Raw genomic sequence first — 27808 nt, forward strand, 5'->3', positions numbered from 1 at the left:
CTAGGCTCCTATGGTTCCTAGTCCAAAGAAACAAAAAGTCAAACAGGTTTCATTGCCAAGTTCAGGTCACAGTAGAGGACTGGACATCACAGGTTTCACCATACTGTAGTCATGAGGTGGAATTCAAGAACTGGAGTGAGGACTTGGACCAGGAACTGTGTATCAGACTAGACAGATTGTTGGTACTTACCTTCTTTGCTTTCCAGCTCCATACCAGGTAGCTCTGACCAATCAGCAGACACCCAAGAACAAACCCATATCCAAATACTGACAGCTGACCCAAAGCCCAATTTACGGAGATCAGATCAGGGATGTGATCTGTGTCAGGACAGACCCAGACTCTCTATATAGTAGTTTGTGCTATTTATAAAAGAACACGTTTATTGTGTAAATAGACATTGAGGGGCAGTCTTAAAAATTAGCCTGTCTTTATCTTATACATGTGATGTTTTGGCCTACAAAATATACCATGTAAACACATGTGACCTAAGATACAAAAGTATTTCATGAATACTTTGCTGGGGTCTATCATGATATGTCATGATTGGTGCTTTGTATAAAAAAAAGTCCATGGACCAACCAGTTCAAAATCTCCTGAGATGTTTGCTAAAAATATAGATTCCCAGGCCCCACTCCAGACCTACTAATTTGGCCCAGGGTTGGGTCTGAGATCTAAACTTTTAACAAATGCTCCAGATGATTCTTATATACACCTCAGATTAGAAGCTACTGGACTCTATGTAATGCTGCCAGCTCATTAATCAGTCTTTATTACTATAAAACAAATACAAAATAATCCTGTTTATGTTGATTTCTGGAGCATTATAAAAAGATAACAAAGATAAAAATAATCCCCAGTTTATGAGGTGTGATTAAAAAATCATCAGCAACTTAATTGTTTGGGACACTAAATGGTTACCTTAAGAGGGTGATCCATAGAAGTTCAGTTAAACCATAATAAAAGTGGAAATATTAATTACTCATAATCCAAATAAGCCTAACCACCATTCTTTGCAATAGTTCTAGAGAAAAATGTGTTTAGAGATCCAGCTTGGAAGGAATATAGATCCACCCTTTCCTCCCCATCCCCATCTATTATAGCCCTGGTAATTAGAGCATAGGCCTTCTCTTCCCTCATCCCTCTACCATTGTCACATCTTTCCTTACCTTCCCTCTGCTCTCCACCCCCCACTAAGAGAGAACAGGGATGTTCTCAGCTTCAAGTCATTGGGGTGGCACCCAAAACCTGTTTTGGGGGCTTTAGAAGAGAAGGTCTTCATGTTGACTACAGGAATTGGGAGTGAGGAAGTGGTGGGGAGGTTCCTGTAAGGGGAAGGGTCAGGGATTTCCCTCACATTCTCCCTTGCTGTGGTGCCTGTGAATTGTCTAAAAAAGGGTTAAACGATAATTATTGACATGGTATATTCAAATTACATTAACTGTAGAAGAACTGTATATATTTCTGCTACTATATTCCAAAATACTATTCTGTTTACAATTTCTCAAAAGAAAAAACAAAGAATAAGCAGACCACTCACTTTAATAGCAGTGCTTTCATCAAAGGACTTTGGTGCCCATGCATACAGGTGAATTGATGATTTCAAAGCAATTGCAATATACGTTGTTTCTTCATGTTGGACTACAGTGATAAAACACAAAGAAGTAGCAATACCACAGAGTTAACAAGAACACTCAAGTATTTGTATTTGTCATTGAAAATATCATAAGCACAATGTAAGAGCATAGATCATATATTTTTAGAAAAGCTATTTGGCTACAATTTGATGCCCAAAAGAAGGTGACAAAAATAGTGTATAGTTTTATGGAGTATATACATTAGCCTTCAAGAACACTCTAAATTGTATACTGAAAATTACAGAACATTGCTGAAAGAAATTAAAGAAAACCTAAATAAATAGAAACACTTTCTCTGTTTATGGATAGGTAGACTTACCATTAAGAGGACAATACTATCCAAAGTGATCTACAGATTCAGTGTACACAATCTCTATTGAAATTCCAATGGTCTCTTATGCAGAAATGGAAATGCTGATCCTAAAATTCATGGAATTGGAAGAGGCCTCAAATAGCCAAAACAATCTTGAAAATCGAAGTTGGAAAGCAAAGTTGGAAGACTTATACTTCCCAATTTTGAAACTTAACTACAACCTATAGTAATCAAAACAGTGTTGTACTGACATAAGGATAAGCACATAGATCAATGGAACAGAATTGATATTCTACAAATAAATCTATACATCTATGGTTGGTGATGCCAAGACCATTCAATAGGGAAAGAATAATCTCTTCAACAAATGGTACTGGGACAACTGAATATTCACATACAAAAGAATGAGTTGTGCCTCTTACCTCATTCCATATAAAAAATTAACTCGAAATGGATCGAGGAGCTAAATGTAAGAGCTAAAACTATAGAACTCTTAGAGGTAAATATAGGAATAAACCTTCATGGCACTAGATTATTATATTTGACACCAAAAGCATAAGCAACAAAAGAAAAAGATAAATTGGGTTTCATTAAAATGAAGACTTCTATGTATTAAATGACACTATCAACACAGTGAAAAAAACAATGTATGGAATGGGAACAAATATTTGTACATCATATATCTGATAAGGGTCTAGTATCCAGAATATATAAAGAATGCTTACAACTCAACAACAAAATGGTAAATAACCCAAGGAAGATATACAAATGGCCAATAAACACTTGAAAAGATGCTCAACAACATTATCCATCAGGGAAATGCAAATCAAACTAGAATGAGAAGTCACTTTATACCCACTTGGATGGCTAGAATCAAAAGACCAACATCTACAAGTGTTGGCAAGGATAAAGAAAAAAATGGAATCTTCATACTTATGGCAATGTAAAATAGTGCAGCTACTTTTAATAACAGTCTGGCAGTACTATCCAAGAGAAAAAAAATCATGCATTCCCATGTACAAAAACATGTATGAAAATGTTCATAGCAGCATTATTCCTAATAACCAAAAAGTGGAAAAAGTGCAAATGTATAAAAAATGTATAAAAAATTCAATAAACAAAAGGTGATATATCTATACAATGCAAATCTACTCAGCAATAAACAGGAAATACTGATACATGTTGTACAGATCAGAGCATGGATGAATCTTGAAAACATTATGTTAAGTGATAGAAGCTTGTCACAAAAGACTATATAATGTATGATTCCATTGGAATCATGGAGAAAAGACAAATCTATAGCAAAGATAGTAGATCAGTGGTTACTTAGAGCTGTGAGGGGAATGAGGTAAGAGGAATGAAATGTGGAGTGACTGCTAATGGCTGTGAGGTCTCTTTTTGCAATGATGAAAATTAGATCATGGTGATGGTTACACAACTCAATAAACATACCAAAATCACTGAATTGTATAGTTTAAACAGGTGTATTTCATGGTATGTAAATTATTTGAACAGAATTTTTTAATTAAAAAAGAGAAATGTACAGAAAGTATATACTTGCTCTTGGATAGACCTCTGACTCTTATGGAATATGTTATCCTACTGCTAGATTTATACTTTGTGCTAAACCCTTCTTCCTTGGCAGGAACATTGTTTCCGTCTTCTCTAGCCAAACTTCATCTGAGACCAATATATAAGAATTTCCCCCTCCTCTCCCTTCTTTCGCTCTCACTCTTGCTCTCTTCTCTGTCTCTCTGAGTCTAGCTTGTGCTTTCTTTTTATTTTGAACTGTTCAGAAGTAGGTCAATGAAGCATGATTAATAAACTTCCAACAAGCAAAGGAATTCTCTGTTAATCAAATACTTCCAATAATTTTATTATATGGCAGTAATTGGTGTCTGTCCATTATTATGTGGATCTTGGAAGGTTATGAAAATACCATGCAAATATGATTATGTTGCTGTCCTCCTATATAAAGATGCTACTGTTTCACCTGTCAGTAGGACAAGTGTTTTTGGTTGTTATTATAGCTGAGATGGGTTGGAATGGCGTCAGCCAAGAAACCTAAACTAGTCCATCTGCTTACCAAAAGCATAGATTTGAAAGATAAGTACTTTTGTAAACTCTCTCTTACTGAACTAAAAAGTTGACAAGTTAGTAAGAGGTAGGTCTGCTACATAAACTTTGGATTAACATCTTGGAATATCTTTCACCTCTGGTTACCAAATTTATATAATATGATTTGGAGGAAAGTAGTGATACACAAAACTGGAAGAAAGTATCATATTTATTTAATGCCTAATTTGTCTGGGTACTTATTTCTACCTTTAATGATGTATGCGTACATACATACACACATATGGAAACCTATTCTGGGAAAGCCTTTTTGTATGCAGAACAGAAATGATCTGTTGAGACAGAAATATACTGCTGCAACAATTATATGATATAATTCCACATATCTCTTACCTATGCCATTAGTTCTGTCTGGTGGGCAATTAGTAAAGAGAAAAGAAGAAAACCAAGGTTGAGAGTAGAGGGAATTTGCCTCAGAAATAGAACAGAATGGGATAACATTACTCCCAGTTGTTGACAGATGAGTGCAGAACTGTGTATCAGAAACTAACACAACATTGCAAATTAACTATACTTCAATTAAAAAAATAAAATGGGACTTACGAACACTGAAGTGTTCACAGCCTGTCAACTTATCAATAGCTTTGCAGGCTTCCTCTGTCTTTAGCATTTCCTCTTGTCTTCTTTTACTTTCTGGGTCATCGTTCAAAATCTTGTTCCTCAGCCAGGTCAAATGATATACCCGAAGTCTGTTCTTACGGCCTGATAGATAAGAAAAAATGCAGTGTTTCAATTCAGTCTATTTTTTATATATTAGAAGAACAAAAGAGGTAAAGATATTTTGCCTGCTTAATCAAATGTTTTCATTAAAGTAAAAGCACTTTTAAAAAATGACACTGCAGCAGAGTCTTCCCTTGAGAGTTTGGAAATGTGATTGCAAAGTTTCTCTTAGTCTCTCACTTCAAAGAGATAGCAGAAGTGTCTACCAGCTGCCTATGTGGAAGGGAATGTAAAATACTTCTTTGGGACAGGTTAAGACTGCCACTGTATGGGCAACAGAATTACTATCCACTCATATATAGCTTGGCTTTTATCTAAGTCATGACCTTTCTGGGATTCAGAGACCCAGAAGCTGTCTCTGGTAGAGTGTATATATGAAAAGGATGTCAAATGTATTGATTGTTAGGCATTCAGGGCCAGGGAGATGGGTCTCTGTACTCTTTCATTCCTGCATATTTACAAAATAATTGAACAGTTTTATTATTTTTTCTCAACCTAATTTATCTCTAATGTTAACTTTCTAATTGTAAATCCCATCAAATTCTTACAATTCCTTAAGGAAAAACAAGCCATTAAAATAACACATTTATTTTCATTAAAGATAGTGACTTTATACTCATTTTTAGGGTTTATGATTACAAGATTTCTAGGCCCAACAGTAAGATTCTTATTTCTGTAATTAATCTTAAATATGTTTTACATGACATTTCTTGAAGCAGTGTTAGAATTCAAGCATCTATATCTATTGCTATTCTATTCCTCAATGGTAAAATAAATTTGAGCTCTAAACTATTAGGTATATGTCTGCTCTGATGTTCTCAGTACTATTTAATGCAAAATAATCCACATTTAAGAGAAACTTAAACATTAAAAGGAGTACGTTTGGGTTAGAGAAAGCTGGATAAAAAGTAAAGAAATCTGTTATCCAGATGTACAGCCTATAAGCCACCCAGATGCTTTCAAAAACTAAATGTTGCTTCTATGTGCCTCAAGCAATTTTAATGAATGACTATGACACACAATCAAAAAAATGATGAAGCTTTAGTATATCTACAGAGATTTTTCTCCTCTAACCAAAACTTAAAGCAAAGTTAATCATATTTAGGACTATACATAATCATTAATTAACGTGCAACATGGGCTGTTAGGTATAGACAGGAAGTGTATAAACACATGCAAATAACTGTGATTAACATCATTTTATTCTACAGTCAAACCATTTAAAATTTTTTTCCCTAATCTTTCAACAGTCATTTTTTTACCTACAGTCAGCATTAATGTTAGTGCTTTCCTGATACCAAGTACTGTTTATTAATGACAATAATTATTAACATCCATTTACTTCCTCTCTCATATTCAAAGGTACAGGCTCTGACTAAGAAGTTCAACTACTATCTGGGAATAATGAAGAGGTCTTAGGGGATCCATTATTCTTACCAACCCTATCTGTAGGCTCTTATGATAAGGTTGCGCCAGAGACGACAGAGTCTCATTTTTACCCAATTATTGTCCTCTTTGTTCTTTGTTGCTTCTGACACATAGTTTAAAAAGGTGTATGGTGGAGGTTAGTGTGGTCGTGTGTGCATGGGCATGTGAAGCTGTGAGTTGTGAAGTTGTAAGCGGTTACTCAGAAAAGACCTGAAAGGATGCAAATGACATGGTTTTTCTTATCTCTGACCTAGGACAGGTGCATTACAATCAAATATCCAGACACCAAAGGACAGTCAGAAGTTTAAACCGTAAATAGATAAGAAAATAAAAGTAGGAAAGCCTGGTGTCCCAATTAAAAGTTAAATTTAAAGTGTTTTCCTCTGAACACTTTCACCTGAAAAAGTCTTTAGCCTAGTTTGCAACCTAATTAATCTGCATAATTACTCAGCTAATTTTAGTTCTTAAACAAACCAGAGATGGTAATCAGCAAATTGAGTGGCTCTACAACTTGAATCTGACGGAATGGTCTTCGCTTTATAAGTTTAGTAATGTCTGCCTTTCCGCTTCTGTCCATCAGATACAGATTAGATCGCGTTCCCAACAGCAAATTCACTCCTGTTTGTATATAAAAAGAAAAGTGTTATGTTAGATCAGATTACATTTTTATAATTTAATTTATATTAGTATTTTTGCTACTCCAGTGTGCTGATCTATATAAAGGTAAAGTTTATCATTTTAGGCTAGTGTTAACATCATTTTGTGTAAAAATGAACTCTCTACCAACAGAACAAGTTGATTTTCATTAAAATATAGAAGATAATACCCTCTGGCAAAAATCTACTGGCTGGTGTCTAGAGTGACATCACAAAAATAGAATTTTATGTATATCTCAGCACCTTTTAGTAATGTTCCAAACTTTATAAAAATCAATCAACTCTTTTGAAAGTTACCATTAAATATTAAACATACTTAGCACATGTAAAGACTCCAATTCAGTTGGCCTCTCATTCCTAACTATAACTAAAGGTTTTAAAGCTTTTAAAATAATTATATGTAAATTGTTTTAAACTGAGTGATTCTGTGTTCATTCATATATTAAAAAACTTACATTGCTAAATGCCTATAAAATTAGTACCTACTTTCATATATCTAAATTCCTATACTGTTATTTGTCTGCTGGCTCTATTCATTCAAACATAAGCACTGCTTAAAGCCTGAACGAGAAGACTAAAATAGAAGACTGAACTAAAGTTAGAATTCACTTCAGATGGGGGTCAGGATCAAGAAGGTGTAGTAGGAAGACCCTGAACACATCTTTTTCTATGGGCACACCAATATCACCACTATTTACAGAGCAACTATCTATGAGAATGACCTGAAGACTAGCAGAAAACATTTTCCACAAATAAAGATATAAAGAAGGAGCCACAAGATGGGAAGGAATGGCAGAGATGTGGTATAGTAAGGACCCACACCCCAAGGTCAATGACTCACAAACAAGAGGGATATCATAATCACAGAGGTCCTCCGCAAGGAGCAAGGGGTCCAAGCCCCGCATTGGGTTCCCCAGCCTAGGGGTCTGACATTGGGAAGATGAGCTCCCAGAACATCTGACTTTGAAAGTCAAGTGGGGCTTATATCCAGAAAAGCCAGAGGGCCATAGGAAAAAGAAACTCCACTCTTAAAGGGCATGTACACAATCTCACATGCTCCAACTTCTAGGGCAGAGGGAGTAGTTTGAAAGGTCCCTGGGTCAGACCCACTTGATCTTGGAGAGTCCCCCTGGAGAGGCAGAAGGCAACTGGGACACCCCCAGGGTACTGAGACACTGGGAGCAACCATTTTGGGGATTTTGTTCTACCACGCTGACATCAGTCCTGACAAGCACCATTTTTGAATCCTCCCCCTTGCCTATTAGCACTGGAAGCCTACCTCATCCACTTACAGGGCCCCAACAATTGCATACCACCAGACTGCACAGCCATTTGCATAGGAAGACTGCCCTGCCCACAAGTGAACCCACAGCAGCTGGGAATTGCCAGGCTGCATAGTCAGCCATGTGAGGAGTCTACACTACCCAGAAGCAAGCTGGCAGCAGTTGTGTGGCACTGAGCTACATAGCCAGCCATGCAGGGAGCAGCAGGCCCATAACAATCACATAAGGCAGAGCCTTGTAGCCAGCCAGGATAGGGAACAGCCCAACCTATCAACACACACACAGTATTTGGTCCTAATACAACAGAAACACACAGCTCACATAGGAGACACCCCTGGAGCATCTAGTTCTGGTGGCCAGAGGGGAGTATGCTGCTGGACCCCACAAAACATCTCCTACCTAAGGCTACTTCTCCAAGATGGGAAGATACAACAGACCTACCTAAAACATAGAAGTGAAAACAGAGAATTATGCAAAATGAGGAGACTAAGGAGTATGTTTCAAATGAAAGTACAAGATAAAATATTAGAAAAAGAAATAAATAAAATGAGATAAGCAATCTACCTGATAAAGAGTTCAAGATAATAATTTTTAAAGATGTTCACAAACTGAGGAGAAGAATGGATGAACAGAAAATTTCAACAGAGCTAGAAAATATGAAAAAGAACCATTCAGAGATAAAGAAACAACAGAAATAAAAATTAAAGGAATTACAAGTAGATTACATAATACAAAAAAATGGATCAGTGATCTGGAAGACAGAGTAGCGAAAATCACCCAAGATGAACAGAAAAAAAGAAGAAAGAGTGTAAAAAAAAATGAGGATAGTTTAAGGACCTCTGGGACAATATCAAGCATATTAACATCCATATAATAGGGGTCCCATAAAGAGAAGAGAGAGAGAGAAAGGGGCAGAGAACTTATTTGAAGATGTAATAGCTGAAAATTTCCCTAACCTGGGGAAAGAGACAGATACCCAGGTCTAAGAAGTAGATAGTTATTTGAGTTATAATAGTGATCATTTCATAAAGTATTTAAATGTCCAATCATTATGCTGCACACCTGAATCTAACATAATATTGTACATCAGCTATATTTCAATTTAAAAAAATTCACTTTAAAACTCTGTGGCATTTTTTCCCCTTAGCCTGAGACACAGAAGGAAATTAGCAAACTAATGTAAGAGAAAGCACTTTAGTGTCTTCAATCTACTTGGACAACATTTATTCTCCAAGCGTATAAGGATAAAAGCCGTGTCTTGGTCTTCATTTTCCCACCCTGTCCTTTACCAGTTCTCTGAGTAACACCCAGTGGCAGGTATAGGAACTGCATCTTCTTTCCACAAGGGAATCAGAGAGGGAAGGAAAAGTATAATAAATTTTGACTATAATCTTTAATTTTTCAAATTATAAAACTACAAGTTATTAAAATGAGTTCCTGGATATTAAGTTCATCTCTGGGTTGTTGCCTGTCTGAAATGATAATGAAATATACTTGCTTTCTGGTTATCTGACACATTGTATTAGTAGAACTTTGAGGCATGCTTTTTTCCTAAATTGTTTAATCCACCTAACTACAATGTTTGCTACACGGATCTACATTTAATTTAAAATTCTGTCCTCTGTTCAACCATACATTAAGCAAAATCTATGAAATTGCAGGTTGGAGGTTGGCATTTACTCTGGATTTTTCCCTTCCTTGCATTTATTTATTCTGCTTCATTTATAATTCAGACTAGCTTGAAGTAAAATATTGTCTCAGCATTACCAGTGTGGTTATAATTCTTCTGGAAAGAAAAAGTCTATCAAATTTAAGATATTATAGAATGAACTTTCTCTACAAATCCACAAGATTTTTTAAAGACAAGAATCTAAAGAAATCATTCTTGTAATATCTCATTAGGTATTATATGCTGCACACTACCCTAAATCTCTGAATTAAAAACAGTAAGCTTGAATTTTCAAATAATCATAACCTAGTCCAATTTTATATTTTAGCCAAGTTAATTCAGTTTATAAAGAAAAACAAAATAAAAAGGGGAGGGAGCAATACAAACATCAAACTGTATTGAGTGAAAATAAATCAGCAAATATATAAATAAATAAATAAATAAGCAAATTAACTACTCTCTATACATATTGGGAATGGTTTGTCAATAGCAAACACACGTTTTACATCTATGATTTTTCACAGGTTTGCTACATAGATAAAAATACATTCTTTAGAAAACAACTCAGAAACTCACCCCACAAAGAACCACAGCAGATCTCAGAAGTGAATTCCTTTTCATACATGTGGATTAGTGGTTTTTTACATGCAGGAGAGACATATAGTGGGTTAACATTGACCTCAGAGGGTCGCTTAGATGACTTCTCAGATACTTCCACTAACCCAGCATATACTGTGAAGAGAAGATATTGAGGGAAATTACTAGTGTATATACCATATGTGCTTGAGTATTTTCACAAATGAGTCCAAGCCTAGAAAAATTCCTTTTCCTTTATAGTATTTTATTTTTTACTGGAGCTATCATTTCTATAACTCCTAAACCATCAGGTAACACAAATCAAGATGGTGAAAAATACATTTCTAAAAATGAATGTCTTTCAAGTTACTGTAAGTAGATTGCAAATGAAATCTAAATGAGGGACTCAATTTCTCAACTGTAGTTCGAATTTAGGTGCCATAAAGATTTAGTGAAGAGTAGAGACATATCCAGTTGAATTTATGTCAACTGCATATCAGAATAATTTCATTCTTTTCTGATCATGAACTAGTGGTCAAACACTGTATTTAATATGTGAACAGACTGCAGCACTTGGAGATTATATTAAACACACTTACAGATGGCACTGGCAAAGTCAGTATTTGCAGCCCTCTCAGAACCATTGGAAGGAGATGATTGGCTGGCAGAAAAACCTGATTCTGTTGATACTTCTGATATGTCCATACTGTCATTCTCATCATCAGGTGCTACAAGTGCAGCATCTGAGGCAATGGCATTTGAGGCCTCACTTCTACCACATGGCTCCTGAAAGAAGATCAAAAATTGATTTTCAATTCATTAGGAAATTAACAGTGAGAGAAACATAATATCCCTACAAGTCATCAGAAAAAGATAATGCAAAATTTGTAACATCTATAATTCCTCATCTTTATAAAATCCACACTTAACCAGAACTCACCAATGCCATCAGGAGACAAAGAACTAGTCTATATTGAGACAATTGATGTCAGAGTAGAAATTCAAGGAGTGTGAAATCCTTAGCTGTACAATTTGAGGACCTAAAATTTATGGGATTTTTACTATGCAACAGGTACTCTGCTAGGCACCTTATTTACGTATTGTTGTGAAGACTCACAACAATCCAAAAAGTAAGTCTGATTATCTCCATTTTACTTACAAAGAAACTAAAGCTTAGTGAAGTTAAATAAGTTATTCAAGGTCATAGGGGGGGATCAGTTTGAAGCCAAAGTCTGTTTGATTCCAAAGCTTATATTCATCTATGCTGTGCCAAACAGCTACTTGAAAAAATAAAAAGCATCAGTGTGGGGGATTCAGTTCCATTTTGTGAAATGACCAAGCTAATGATGGAAAATCAATCAACATATTCAAGAGTGTGAACATGCCTTAGTGAAAATTCAGCCAGCTTTCATTAACTTACAGAGAAACTCAAGGATAAAAGCCACAAAATTTGACAGTTTATGTGGGATGCCATACCCTGTGGAAAAACATACCAACTGCTTTTGGTAAGTCTGTCTATTGATAAATATTTCTTTGTATCTCAACAGTGATTCTTGGCATTGAGACAGTTGTGCTGCCCTGTCAAAGACTTGTTTTTTATGACCTTTCCTTCCACAAAATTGTTGTATGGTAAACATGTCCTTTTAAAATTAAAATGAAAGGAAGATCCATTTATTCTGTAAATGTCAAAAACAATCTTGAGATAACTGGAGATATCCAGGGGTGCTATGAAAACTATGCTGGGACATCTTGTTTTAATGCCTCTAATTAAGATAAGTAGGTAGGTAGGTGGATGGAAAGATAGAGATGAGAAAGAGAGAGACACACACACACACAGAGGCAGAGACAAAGACACATACTTTCCCACTGATACTCCTTTCCCATTGGAAACCATCTAGGGAGTTTCCTTCCTCTCCATTTTCTTTGTTTCCTTCCTTTATTGATTTCTTCCATAATAACTGTGTGCCTATCATAGACTAATCCCTAGACTGGACGCTAGGATTGGGTGAGTGTGTAAATAAAAGTAATTAAAGATGGATTAAACATAGTTCCTGCCTTTTTTAAGAGTTCATAATCTATTGTGACAGAAGAGCAAATAAACAAATTGCTAAATGACTATATCATAAGTACTAAAATAAAATGATGGGGAAAATATTTACAATCACAGATAAAGGGGTGTATAAATCTGCCTTGGAAAGTCAAAGATGATATATAAGTTGGATCATGAAATATAACTAGTTCACCAAGCAGAGAAGAGGTGAGGGGGAAGCCTTATAGACAGGGAGAACAGCTTGCACAAGGTCGCTAATTCATGAAAGCGTGGCATCTTTTATGCTAGCTTGTATGATAGGACAATAGGCTGGGAAAGTAAATTGGCATGATCTTTCCTCTGTCTGGAATCTCACCTGTGTTTTCAGATATCCAAATACTCCCCATTTGTCAAGAATTAGTTCATATACCACATGCTCCAGGAAATAGTCTCTGTGATATCTAGCATCTGTGAAGCTACTCGAGTGTTTAAAAACCTATCTATAAAATCAGTAAATGTTTTGTGAATGACGAAATCATTGTCTAAACACAGTACACTACTTCTGTTTAAATTGTATGTGTTAATGGTTCCTCAAAAGTTAAAATAGAATCTAGTATTTCTGCTCCTAGGTATATATCTCAAATAATTGAAAACAGGGACTCCAATGACAGATACTCGTACACCCAATGTTTACAGCAGCATTCTTCATGGTAGCCAAAAGGTGAGAATCAAACAAGTGTCCAACAACAGATGAATGGATAAACAAAATATGATATATTCTGACTATGATATGACTATGGAATGCTATTCAAGCCTTGAAAAGGAAGGAAATTTTGATACATGCTACCATGGATGAACCTTGAAAACATTATGCTAAGTGAAATAAGCCAGACCAAAAAAGACAAATATTGTGTGATTCTGCTTATATAATGTGCCTAGACAGAAAGTAGCATAGATGTTATTGGGAACTAGGGGGAGGGACAATGGGGAGTTAATTGTTTAATTGTTTGAGATGATGAAAAATTTCCAGAAACAAATAGTATTAACAGTTGTACAACATTGTGAATGTAGTTAATTCCACTGAATTGTACACTTAAAATGGTTAAAATGAAAAAAATTATGTTACACATATTTTATCACAACAAAAACTTCCCAGAAAAAAATGTATGTGTTAACAAACAATATTTTATGATCTGAGTAATAAAGGCAAACAAAGAAAATATATTTGTCTCTGGAAGAAAATAGAAGCCATTCAAATTAGAAGAAATATACACACACACACACACACACACACACACACACACATACAGCTATAATTTAAGATGTTTAAGACTTTGTGATAAAAGTTTAAAATATATTTGGAATGGCTGGAAACATGGCATATCACATGAAGAAACACATTCACAAGGAGAGGAATTCATTTTCGTTTTCAACTGGTGCATTACCTCCAGTTGATGTTCAAAATCCTGGGATGCTGGTCTTTCTAATACTGGATCATCCGCCTCTGAGCAATTTTCTCCTCCACTGAGTTCAAGGGCTTCACTCTCTTCATTGGTTCCACTGACTCTCTCACCTTCATTACTCTCCTTGCCTCTTCTTCCACTGCCTGTATTGGCTCTGTGTCCTTCATGGTCTCCAATGGCTGCACTGCCCCCACTGGCTGCATTTCCTCCATGGCTTCTATTAGCTCTCTGGCTTCTATAGCGGCTGAAACTTCCTTCTCCCTTATCACTTCCAGCTTTACCATCTTGCTTGCAGCTTCCATCACTGCCATAGCTTGGCCTGATAACAAGATCTAATTAATGATAGAAAGCTACCCAACAAAAATACATTTGAAAGTTAGCAAATGAAACAAAATTAGGATGTCTTATACATATGTACCATTTCCGGGCATGTTTTTGCTCTATGTGAACACTACTGGTATGATACAGACACAAAAAATGTCCCTATGTCCTATCAATCTTAAATACTGAATTAACATCATAGCCACCATCAACTCCCTGGCTGCATTTGGATGGCAGATGGAAGAGAACTTGCATCCTTCATTAGGAACATGTGTTAGGAATATGTTTTTTCTTAAATAATAGACTACTTCATGCATTAGCAACTTCACAGCCACATGATCAAGCCCATATTTTTGACTAACCACATATTTGAATAATTCTTCTTGTGATATAAATTATGTTAATTTAAACATGTGCCTTGATTGTCTGATATGTTTATTATCTACTTTGCGACAGATTCCCATTGATTGTTCTACTACTACCACCAGAAAGTTCAGTAATATAGATCTCATTAAATTAAGATAGTCACTTAATTACTTGCTAAGAACACCAAGCTTAGCAAAATGCCTCAGTGATCTTTTGCATAAGAGACAACATAAACATGTGCCTATGACAATTCAAAGAGCAAATTTATTTGACAAGGGAATTCCTGGTAGTTTTTTTAGTTGACAAAAAAGAAAAGTGTTGAATGATCTGTAGTTTGTTCTGACATGTATATCTCCAGTAATATTTAAAGAATAACAAAACAAAATATAGATTTCAATATTATAAAGCAAACAATTCTCCCACTGTTATTTATTTTTCTAAAAATATAAAAATGTACTGTATTAATGAATCATCTTTGAGAGCAGTTTAAATGCAAACCATAAACATATGTAAATAAGAACATAGTGGCTGTTTATAGAGTAGAAGCAAGTAACTATATATACAGCAAGCAGCTGGTGGTAGGCCAAAAACACTACTTCACTAAATATTATCACTTTGGGCAGCTACTCTATAAGAAGATAAAATTGAATGAGCACTGAATTTAGTTACAGTAGTTTTCAGAATCCCAAGAATAATGCTATATGTTAGTAAGCTGCAGTCTAAAACTATGAAGTGAGCGTCAAGTTTGCAATTCATTTTTCTCAGCAGATTTAGAGACTTTGTTCACAAACACCAGAACTTCATCTTACAGTTATTAAGTAGCACACTATTTAATTTGTCACCTCATTTCTCATATTCATTGTGGTTGTACAGGGTAGAATGATTCAGTAGCTTTAATTTTAAAGGAAACACCCAGACAATTCCAGTTATAAAGAACCTAATAAATACTTCAATGCTAATATAGTATTACAAGAAATGCAAGGTTAAGTGGTTTGCATTAGAATAATTTAAAATCTATTATTGAAAATCAACAATTTATCAATGTACAATGGAATTCATTCACCCACTTGGTAATAAATTTTAAAAGTAAACCAGCAATACAAATAGTTCTGAATTTATAAAACATGGATAGTGCAAGTAATCCAGAAAAACCAACCTTGGCCAACTAGGAACACCATCACGATTATTGTCTTTGTCATCAACATCCTCATCCTCATCACCACCATCATGGTCTTCACCAACATCATTAGCCTGATCAATCTGAATATCCAAGTCATCACTGCCATTGTCATGGTCATAGGTATCTTCATAAGCATCATTAGAATCATCATCATCACCATCAGTATCAGCACCAGCATCATAGAGTTCAACATAATCACCATCCTCTTCAGGTGGCTGAATGACAGGTGCAGGAGTTAACCAATCATTCCGGAAGATTTCAGAGAGTGCATTATAGCCTACCCATTCATTTGTCAAGTAAACGGGGGGTGATATTTTTCCTACTTTAAATCCATCTGGAACCTGTGTGCACAAGAAAGGTTAATATAGTCTTTAGTAGCCTTTCATTTTCTTCTAGATTGGAAAGTTTCCAAGCTGACAATATTTTAAAATATGTTTTTGATTAAAATGAAGATGTTCACTCACTAGATAGAGCCAACATTTTTGTGAGGATGAGATGCCAAAACCCAAACCTCAGGCTGTGATCATTAATGGCCTTTCTGGATCACACAGGGCAAAATTCACTCACTTTATTTTTAATTAGCCCTATTTGTCTGCTGAGAAATAGGCATTTGGTTTTGGTGCTGGATAAGGGAGTGATGATTTGATGCTCTATGAAAGACAGTCCCTTTTTCCTTTTGTTTCATCTTCTGATGTTGCGATTAACACATAACTTTTAAAATTGATATGTTAATTTCCCAGCTCTAGTTTTATATAACATAGGTTGTCTTAAAGTAATGTAAACACTTCTAAGAAGTAAATTACTATAAATCCATCTTTAAGTATGGTATATGTCATATAAGCAACCTTTGGGCAATTTGAAAGAGATGTGTGTGTGTGGTAGGGTAGAGGCAATTATAAAAGTAAAACAAAATGATCTGAAAGTGCACCATAAAAAATGAAAGTCATTTTTGTTTATGAAATTAGAAGGCATTTTATTTTTCACTAAATGTTTTATATTTATGCACTGCCTCATTATCCAAGAAATATTAGACAAAAATTGAGCATCTAACCTCTACTCCTTGAGATTAGCTTCTACACATAGCCTTTTATCACTCCTCTCTCGAATAATTTCTGACACAAGAATGTGAAAATAAAACATTTTATGATCAATTGAATGTTTTTCCATTTTTAAATTTAATTTCTAGATTTAATATTCTGCATACTCACATAGCAATGGAAATTTATATTTGAAAGATTAATTAAAATCTGAACACTAATGTTTCCCTCGAGTGAAGATTAAAATATATAACTCAAAAGAAATTGAAAATTAAAAAGAAAAGATACAACTATGTTAAGAGTTAAGATGAAGACCTACATGGATGTCAACAAGCAACTTCTGATCAATAGTAGAATAAGGCGGTGATGACTGGGACCTCCTCCTGGTCACGGGACTCTCTTCCTCAGAAGAAGATTCTGTGGAATGCCAAAAAGACATTAGTAACAGCGGTGATTACAGCCACTGACTTCATTTTTATAGTGTACCAGTTCAATTCTTTGATATTTTTCTTGTAGCTTCTATTCTAGGAGATATCATCAGATAAATTCTTATGGGGCCAGGGCTCTATATTATTTTCAGAGGTAGTGACAAGCTCAAGGTTTGTTCTGTCTGTAGACCTACACAGTTTTTCTGTTTTTAATATTAAGTGTATACTTGTTAAATATTTCTATCTGGGTAAAAAAGGTGCACAGTAAGACTGGTATACAGACAGTTTTATTTAAAAAACATGTACCCAGAATAGGAAGGGCTGGGTGGTATCTCTGGCCTCCCATACTAACCAGTAGAGAAAGAGCCCAACAGCTCTTAGAAGATGATAGATTAGACAAAACTCTCAAGAGGAGAGTTAACTCTGCAATCGTAATCTCCCAATTTCTACTCAGTGATGTATCCTTAAGTATTTCAATGCAGTCAAGAAGTGAGCAACTGAAAAGCGACAATCTTTGCCCTTTTTTATAAAGCTGGAAACCTTTCTATACAGGTACTCTGCAATAGAAATTTCTGCAGTAATAGAAAAGTTCCATATCTGCACTGTCCAATACAGTAGCCACGAGCCACACATGGCTATTATATTAGAAATATGGCCAGTGTGCTAGAGGGATTGGCTTTTAAATTTTATTTCATTTTCAGTTTAGTTTTAATTTTAATAGTCACATTTTGCTGGTTGCATCACAATGCACAGCTCAGTTCTATAGTGTAAATACGTCCATTTAAAATGCAAACTTATCTGGAGAAGTCTGGATTTTTAATATTAAGATTTGTGATATAGTAAACAACATCTCTGGTTAAAATAGAGTGAGAATATTTAGGCTCAAAGATCAGTAGATCAGGGTGAGCATACTTAGAAAAAGTTTCACTAAGCGAACACTCAGGTCCCTGTTTATTGTTCTTGAGTGCTTGGATTTTAAAGATAAATAGTACTATCCCTCTTTTATTTGCATCCTTGAGATATATGTGTATAGCCAAAGTGTTGACACAACAACTCCAAAAAGCATGTATTTGAAAATACTGCTATCTTTGGAGAATATTATACTGGAACACATCCAACAATTTGTGTCTGCATCTTCTGACACTCTTGTACTCTTGCCGTTTATTATCTTTCTGTAGGAAACCATTTTCTCTTAAGTCTTTTGGTATGTTTTTAGGCTAAGAAGTTTGGGAGAATGTTTGAGATTTTCAGGCAAATTTGTAGCAAGGAGTTTTGATTTCCTGCATGATGAAGTATGCAATCCCACGAGAACTTCAAATCATCTATGTGGCGTATACAACAAAATAATAGTATATACAACAAATGTAGCATATACAACAAAAAACAGGATGGCTCTGGGAAAAAAAATCCCTAAAGTTTCTCTTTATATAGACTTATTTATCACAAGATAATATCTCTGCATGAGGGGACACTATTATTTAAAAGAATTCTGCCATTATCTGAGTCTCCTAAGAAGAAGAGTGGGATTTTAAAATTTAGGTCTTCAAATATCTGATTTTCATACAGTACACATTTATATCCGTTTAATTATTAACATTTTAATAAAATCTATATACTAATTTTTGAAAATGACTTGGGGCATTTGCCCTTGTTTAACTTACTTGGATTGCTAAAAAGTAGGTAATGCCAGACTTTATGTCCCAAGGCACAAATTTTGATTTTGTTTATACTAATATTTCACAAATCTACTCATTTAACTATCTCAAAAGCACATCATAAAACACTTGTTTGAAATCCCAGTTTGTGAAGTTATTTTCTATGATTTTACTGATTAATTTTTCATGTATGTTGAGTAAAAACATCAATTTGTAAAATTTAGGGATATTTATGAGATACTGTATATATCTTACTTTGGGGAGGTGAAATAACAAACTGATATATAAAACACATGCCCACAACTACTCCATCTAATATCTCAATATTCTAAAGATTGCCTACAAATTTTAGCCTGTTGGGGCAGCCTCTCTTAAGTTCTTTTACCATATTTTTTTTCCCTTTACCATATTTTTCACACATGGTATAGAAACTAAAGTTGACACCGCCTCCCCTCCACCGCCTCCTAGACATATTCTTAATGACTACCCAACTGAAAGAAGAAACTTCAGAAGAATTACTTTCCATTTCTCAAAGGTCATTACAGACCACCCAATTGCCAAATCCAATGGCCTCTTGCTCTTAATCCTACTTGGCCTCCCTTACACTATTGATTCATTCCTTCTTGAAATTCTTTCTTGACTTCTACAATATAAACTATTAAACATTAACTCTGTTTTGACTGTTTAAACTTTGTGCTTTGAATCACCTGATGCTGCTGGGCAATTTTGAGGATTTTGCGAACTCCTTTGTCTGATGTCAATGGGCTTCTGAGCTTGTTCCAAAAGAGACGGCTGAGGAACACTAATGAAAAGACAGAAAAGCATGTGCATGGCCTAATATTCATAAAGGGAATGTACAACTCAATATCAAGACCAAAAAAAGTTTTAAATATATGGGTATATATCAAACTGAAAAGAAGTAGAGCTTAAGTGATACTTTCCAATTTTCCGAAACCTGCTATTTTATCTATCCAGAACAGAGAAACAATTTTCAAAATACAAAAAAATTGTCTCCATATAAGTATATGTTTCCTTTACATATCATATTTATTTCTAACATTCCTATAAACTTTCTTTAAGCTAATATTCAGACATTATTATTACCTGGTTAACACAGCAATAAACATAATTCTACAGTGTATGTGAGGATTTTTACATGATCAAAAGGCTAAGTTCATGTTACATCAAATATTCCACTATTATCATCCTGATTTCAAATGCTTGGAATTCGTGCTTTTTAATGTCCTGTTTCTGATTTTGATAGATGGATGAATAAATAGATAGGACAGTATAGTATTAACTATTCAAATTGAGGGAATACTTAGAAAGTTTCTTTGGACCAGTGCTGCAAAACTTTATAGTTCCTTTGGAATTTCTATATAGGAAGGACTTTGGTTATTGATTTAGGCCTGGAACAGACAAGTCTTTTCTATGACCCCAAATTTAAGGAAAGACTCAAGTTTCATTTAATTTTATAAATGTAACCATAGTTAAAGTAAATATATTTGCTCTTCATAAATTCAAAAATCCTTTGCAACATGAACAACCAATTCCAGTTTAACAGCAATACTGATTTTTATATGCCCTGTGTTTAACAGTTATATTGATATTGTGTACCAGTAAATCTAAGGACATAAATACATGCTTTCTTTTTTTAAAAAATAATAAGATAGAAAATACATACTACATATTATCAACTCTATGCTATCTGACCATACTTTTCAGAATCTTGAATATAGTAAGTACTTAATAAATATTCACTGGATGACTGAGTGAATGGATATAGGCTAAGTCCTCTCCATTATGAGTTGGAGTTTGAGGGGGTATGATTTTCAAGGAATATCTACGTTTAAATTTAGCTTTAAAATATAAGCCATTGTATACAAAATCTAAAATATGAAACATGATATTTGAAAGTACTGAAGATCACCAATATTACAGAGTTTAAAAATATAGGGACTGGTATAAAATATTGATATAATATTGAGTTTTAGATTTGATTTTTCCTATCAGTTGTTTCAGGCTTGCCCATTCTGTGGCATTAGCTTCGGAGGTCAGAAATTCTCTGTGTGTGTTTCATCTCTGTGTGTGAATATGATGTACTACATGATAAAACATGTACTTGAAGTGTCCATGATACAAGTGAAATTCTCTATCTTTTTATCATAAATTACTAATTGAAAGCTATCAAAGAATTTATTTTGTTTCTTTCATTAAATTGTGACTCTTACCAGCTATCATCGAACTAAATAACACTGAGATTGCCATATGTCCAAATGTAAAGATCTAGTTAATGGATTGTTGCAGTTTTAAGGTTTCAAATGTGGGCCAATGATACATTGATAACTATGTTATCATTAATATTTTAGTTTTGACTTCACATAGAACTTACTGTCAAATAAATAAGCTTTAATTTTGTGATAGTAAGTTGTGAGCAATTTGAATATAGAAATCAGAGATACATACCTCAAAGAGAACTTGACATGATGTACACGATCCGGGTTATAAGGCACAGAAGCAGATTTCTCTTGGACCTGAAAGACACAATGCAATACTTCGGTAGAATTCTCAACCATAAATTCTTTTGAGTTATTAATTCATGGAAAAATGTTATTCTTCACATATTTTCTTAAAAATACAACTTATAAAGCCTGATTTTCATAAATAGATCATATTTTCATGCTTATATTATAACATTAAAACTGCTTAACCATAATTTCTGATGGTATCCTTGAATTTTAGTATAATAACAGATTCTGGAGATCATACAATCAAACACTATTATTGAGGAATCTGCAGCCCAGAGATGGAAAATGAATTTTCTAAGAATTTTACATCAAGCCAAAGAATATCTTTAATCAGAATGTAGGTCTCCCATTTTCTAATTTAATGTTCTTTTTATGTTTTCATATTACTTTTTATATCAAGTTCAAAATTCTCACTCAGAATTCAAATTCAAACTTCTCACTTACTCGCCCTTTTAAGCTAATGCTAGATTTTCAAAACTTGTAACACACACAAACACAGCATTAAAATCTATCAAGAGTCTAAAGTGTTCCATCTTTAAGAAAGTAAGATTTTTTGCCCTTTATAACTTGACTGTAATATTATAATCAGTGTTTCAAATGTTTCTTCAATTCTAAATAAATTTGTATTTTATTAATTATTCAGCCATCTAATACAGCAAAAGACATGAGAAAGAACACATATAACGAGCCAGCTTTCATCAGTGGCACAGACTTACCTTCTGCAAACATTAGTAGATAGGCCCATAGAGTGTTGCTTTGCCTCATTTAATTTTATATCACTAGGTTTCTACTCAAAATAATTTGTAGCTACCCCCAAAATAGGTCATTCTGGCATTCAGCAAGGCAGTCACACTAGATTCTTTAGAAAGCCAAATTGAACATTTTACAACAAAAAATTAGCATTTTCATGCTGATAAAATCATGCTATAGTTTCTAGAAACTATACTACCCTTACTATGTGCTTTTTCCTCTTATGCAGTGACTTATCAAGATTGTCTTTACGCTCCAACAGATAGGTAAGAAATGAAAAATGTTGTCAATTGTTCACATGTTTTGCTAATAAATGTTTCCAAATACAACCAGATGTTTGGCAGTATGCAGGATAAGCAACTGACTGACTTTTTCCACTTTTGATTCAGATAACTGGCATCATACTGACACAGTCTAAGCCTCTTGGTTCATAAAGCTGATCTTATTTAGAATGTTTATTGAAACTAGTAAACCAGAGGCCAACATTATTCAGAATACACAAAGGCCAAAAACAAGAAAGGCTAATGCTTAATATGAATTGACTGTATTTGGTCTGAAAAATGGGGAGAAGAAAATGATTAGTAAGAAAAGCATACACTAAGGCAAATGATACATTCCAAACCAATCAGACACAACTCACTATATTTTGGGTTTAAGATACCATGCTTAAGGTAATAATTATCATCTGAGAGTAAGAGCCAAATCATCATTTAATAAGGCAGAGAAGGAGATATATTGCTTCTTATAATTAAATAATATAATCCAGCATATGTTCCTTCTGCCAGTGGTTAGTGTTTATAAAGCAATACTCTGTTATTCACTTGAGAGGACTGTTAGTATTGGAAGGAACATATTCAAAAAGGATGATTGTCCACGAAATACATCATAATAGACTACTGTGAAGCATGTCGAAGGAGGAAATACAGTGATCTGGGGCCCTTGTGCTGATGAAGACAATGAGACTCCTACCTCACTATCAGTAAGGCAAGAATTTCTGAGTTCTCCACCCATCCACCTAGCCACACTTAGTGTCCAAGAAATTTTTAGATAGCTAGATGTTCAGAATGCTGTCTATAATGAAACTATCTTGACTATACAGGAATTGAAACTTCCACTGGAGCCTCATCAATACCATATGTTAAATAGCTATTAATAAACTCATGAAAACAAAAGTCAACCTGGACACCAGGACTGACTTGATTATTCCCATAAATGTAAGAAAATAAATGACAGATTAAATGGCTCAGACCCAGTCAAACTACATTCCAGAACAGAGACGATCAAGGGAAAAGGTATGTGTGATTGTGTTACAAGTTGAACTACCACATTTTTCATGGGCAATAAATTTACTTAAAAGAATGACTGACAAGACAAACTATGATTATTCAATTTGGGTATCTGGCAGGCATTTTATTTAAAATCAATGAAGTAAGCCTGTCAATTCAAGGAAAAACAACTGACGTTATTTGTTAGCAACAATAAAATTGAGCTTTCAAGTGAAAATTAAAATTTTAAACTCATATCTAACACTGTGCACTTAGCTTATCAACACTTAATAAGTTGTTATGATGAAATTGATATTGATATTAACAAATGCCATTTTTTGATGTTGTATAATGTGTAAACATTTGGAAAGATTTACATACACAGTGAACCAATATTTTCCAACTGACCAATGCATGAAGATACAAAATCGTGTATGAGCTAAACATCTATTCACAGCACACAATAGACTTATAGATTTTAATATTACTGAATAAACAAAATTTCACTGATATGGTTTTAGACTCCACTTCTCTATTTTTGGTGCATTAACAAAGAATATCCATAATTATCTGAAAAATTTATCAAAACTGTCCCTTTCCAATTATCTATAGGTGAGAAACCAGCTTTTACTTATGTACTTCAACTTAAACAACATATTGCAGCAGATTGAATGCAGAAGCAGATATGAGAATCCAGCTGTTTTTCATTAAGCAAGATGGAAACTAATTATTTTTCATCAGAATTTGTTTCTTATATTAACATCTAATAGTTTTATTACTTTTTAAATGAAGTAATAGATATTTAAGTTTTTGGGTTTTAATTTCTGACATACATTGAATGACACAATCCAAGTAAACAAAAGATTTTTAGTCATCAATGTTTAAGAGTATAAAGAGATTCTGAGACCAGAAGGTTTAAGAACCAGTGTTCTAGGCACTTACTAGTGTCACAGCAACTCAAATTGAGAAACTTACCTCATTTTCTTTAGGATTTGGAATGTATGGCTGCAATGGTTCTATTTGGACTTCAGCCTGAATTGAATGAAATACTTCATCATTGTCTGATGATTCATCTTCTTTGTCCTTTGAAGCAGAAAGAAAAATAAATATTTTACTTATTAAAATGTAAATAGGAGCAACTCCCACCATTTTAATATTCAATTTAAAAAATAATTTTCAAATATTCAAATCGACTTAGGTCTGCAGTTTCTAACAGTTTTTGGTTCTGGATCCTTTTTAGAATCTGAAGGATGCTATAGATTTTCCATAAAAAAACTGCATGTAGACAGACATAAATGTCCCCACATATATTTTCAGGGGGACCCTTGACCACCTACAGTTCATCCATTAGACCCATGTTAAAAACCTTTGGTCTAAAGCTTAACTCATAACCCCAAACTGTTGCATCTAGTAAATGGTTATAACTACAAAGTTTGATCCTCCTGTTCAATGGAAGATCAGTAATACAGTGGTGCAAATAGTTCTCCTTGAGTCCTAGGAGTTAAGGAAAGTTTCTGTTTTCCCATTTAAGCCAATCAGTATTATTCCTTCAATTCAAAGAGAATAATGGAAATGTGTTTTCTTTCCTTCTGGTGAGTTGAAGTAGTCACATATGTCTTTAAACTCTAATAAATTCCCAGGTATTTCAAAAGACCTGTCACTTTGAACACAACATCAAAAATTGCCTTTTTATTTATGTTTTCCTTTAAGAGTTACACACAAAGATAGGAATGCCTGTACAAGATCCTAGGGTCATGGGATTGGCAACTATTATTCACTGATCTTTTTCTCTCATTTTAGAATGGCTTCTCACATGTATATATTTAAAACACTGAATGACAATAAGTATGTACTATGCTACTAATACTATAAGTCCTGCAGGGATGCATAAAAGTCTTTTTCAAAAATGCAAAACCCATTAGATCCAATTGTTACTTGGACTCATTGAGAATAATTATTAGCATTTTAGATGCCCTAATGTCAGGCAAATATCACCATTCCAGACTCATGCCACCCCTTCTCTATCTGGTTTCTTTTGCTTCTTATCTGCCAGTTTTTTGGGGGGGACTAGACATTCATTTCCCCTTTTGGGCCTTTGTTCTCTTGTTGCTTTCACCTTCTCTCATGTTAAACGTGTCAGGGAAATAGCATTTGCTCAATTAACTCAATGAATGCAAACCAAAATACTCCCTTATCCAGACATTTAGACAAGGTTCATTTGTAATAACTACATTAATTATTACTAGATAAATGGATGTTGATACCAAGGTTTAATTTAGGATCCACACAGGATTCCTTTTATGTAAATGGATGCTGTGAACTATTAGAAAACAACTGTTCTCCTAGTCTTTTTGACCTCTTTAATTTGCTTATGAAACCCACAAAACCTTCAGCGTCAGATTAGATTTGCCAGATTGAATCCATCAACTCTAGCCAAATTATATCCACTTATATTAGAGAATTTTGAAAGAATAAAGTTTTATTGACTAAACCAACATAAGATAAAGAGTAACATATTGCTCCCCACATTTCAAAAGAGTGCAGAGACGAATTTGTAACTTGTATCATGTTCTATGCAGATACTTCATTGATTAATTATGTAAAATGGGTGGAAAATTAGTGAGACAAGTCATACATATGGTTACCATATACAAAATGTTTTAGAAACTGCTTTTCCTTCTCATTTTAACATTAACTTAAACATCTTGAAGTACAAAAATTATTGTAGTTCTCTTGATAAATACAGTTCAACATTCTATGGGAAGAATGAGCAAATAAACTTAGAGGCTAGAGGAACAAAACTAAACTTGTTTTTGTGTTTCTTTTAATGAGTTATATTTGAAATTTTGATCTTTGACAGCAATTTTTAAAGATCCAAAATAGTAACTTTAAATGTGCATATGGTGTCTCTTTGTTAGTTAAGGGAATAATGGGTAGAAAATAAACTAATAAAGCTATAACTTTACAGAGATATTAAGCAACTACCTGGATCATTTTTGTTTCTCAGATTTAGTCATAATTATCTGGAAATTTCAGGATAACTTATTTGAAGCAGAAATTATTTAGTTAATCTTCTCTGGGACACAAGGAATACTTATTTCACTTGGTTTTATAAGGGGAACACATGAGTATGAACTAGCATATTTTCTCTGCATATCTGGCACAGTTAAAACTATCAGAAACTCTTACATTTGCAACTTGTCTCAATTCTTCCTCGTGCTGATTAAAGATATCCTCCCATCTGCGTTGGTGCCTTCGCCTGCAGGCTTCTAAATCTGAAAGTTCAAACTCTTCCGGTCTCCGTGACAACTTTGCCCGGAACCTCTTTGGTGACAGTCTTTTTGCCAATGCCTGCCTTAGACTAGAAACTTTTGATTTTTTCTTCCGTGCTTGTTCTGGTTGAGAGTAAAACATGTCTGATGACAGGTTTTCCATCAGGGTTTGCAGTGGACCAAGTGGCTTTGAACTATGTGAATTTGGTGCTCGAAGTAAGTCTCTTGACAGTCCCTCTATCAGTGCTTGAACCGAGCCAGCCGCCTGCGTGGGCCCTAGTGCCCAGGCCTGCACCTGAGGTGACCCTTCGATTGGCCCCTCTACCGGAATGAGCACCTGAGTATCCAAATGTAGTGGCAACAGCACGTGGTGGTTCTGAGACAGTAGGGGCAGGAACACCTGCGCGTGCACTCGTAATGACTCGGGCTCCTCTGCCTCAGTCTCCGCCTGCATAGGCTCAGCAGCCTGTTCCTGCACCTCTGGCTGTTCAGGTCCCCGGTTCTGCTCCAGCTGCTGTTCAGGTACCTGGTTCTGCCTCTGCTGTTGTTCAGGGACCTGGCCCTGCCTTTGTTGTTGGTTAGGGATCTGATCTTGGCCCTGAAATTCCTCTGGTACCTGGTCCAGATCCTGTGGCTCTTTTGATGCCTGAGGTTGGGCCGGAGCCTGCTGCTCTTTGGGTACCTGTAGAGGCCTGGGGACCTTAACCTGAGCCTGTAGTGGCATAAGCATCCAGCCTGCCCTCCGCAGTCGTGGAGGTGCCTTCATCTGCATCTGCAGGGGCCTCGATGCCTTAGCCTTAACCTGAGCCTGTAGTGGCATGAACACCCGAGCTGCCCCCTGTAGTCGCTGAGGTGCCTGGGCTTGCCCCTGCAGAGGCCTAGGTGTGCTGTCCTGAGCCTGCAGTGGCATGAACACCCTGGCTGCTCCCTGTAGATGCTGAAGTGCCTGAACCTGTGGCTCTTCTCGATCAGGTAACCACCGTGGCTGAGATGGTTCTCCATGCAGGACTCTGAGTGGTCTGCACCTACTGCTGGTAGGCAGTCTCAAAAGCTCATGGGTACAAGAAGGTCCCCTAAAAATAAAAATATAAATGGTTG

General features: G+C 35.0%; 1 protein-coding gene across 4 annotated transcripts in view; it reads right to left on the reverse strand.

The window, feature by feature from the left end:
* Window positions 1–27808, reverse strand: part of NRK (Nik related kinase) — a 116706-nt gene that overhangs the window by 11193 nt on the left and 77705 nt on the right. For 2 of the 4 annotated variants that reach the window (XM_074358882.1, XM_074358883.1), the window contains exons 13-24: window positions 26628–27783; window positions 24414–24521; window positions 21362–21429; window positions 19603–19697; window positions 17132–17229; window positions 15752–16116; window positions 13891–14227; window positions 11016–11202; window positions 10417–10572; window positions 6707–6850; window positions 4628–4786; window positions 1537–1639 (exon numbers count right to left, since the gene is read on the reverse strand). In XM_074358882.1, the coding sequence (XP_074214983.1) occupies window positions 1537–1639; window positions 4628–4786; window positions 6707–6850; window positions 10417–10572; window positions 11016–11202; window positions 13891–14227; window positions 15752–16116; window positions 17132–17229; window positions 19603–19697; window positions 21362–21429; window positions 24414–24521; window positions 26628–27783 (2976 nt within the window). The remainder of the gene's footprint in view (window positions 1–1536; window positions 1640–4627; window positions 4787–6706; window positions 6851–10416; window positions 10573–11015; window positions 11203–13890; window positions 14228–15751; window positions 16117–17131; window positions 17230–19602; window positions 19698–21361; window positions 21430–24413; window positions 24522–26627; window positions 27784–27808) is intronic. The other 2 variants (XM_074358884.1, XM_074358885.1) reach the window with 2 other exon arrangements.

Source organism: Camelus bactrianus, chromosome X (genome assembly GCF_048773025.1).
Source record: "Camelus bactrianus isolate YW-2024 breed Bactrian camel chromosome X, ASM4877302v1, whole genome shotgun sequence".
Taxonomy (NCBI): Eukaryota; Metazoa; Chordata; class Mammalia; order Artiodactyla; family Camelidae; genus Camelus; species Camelus bactrianus.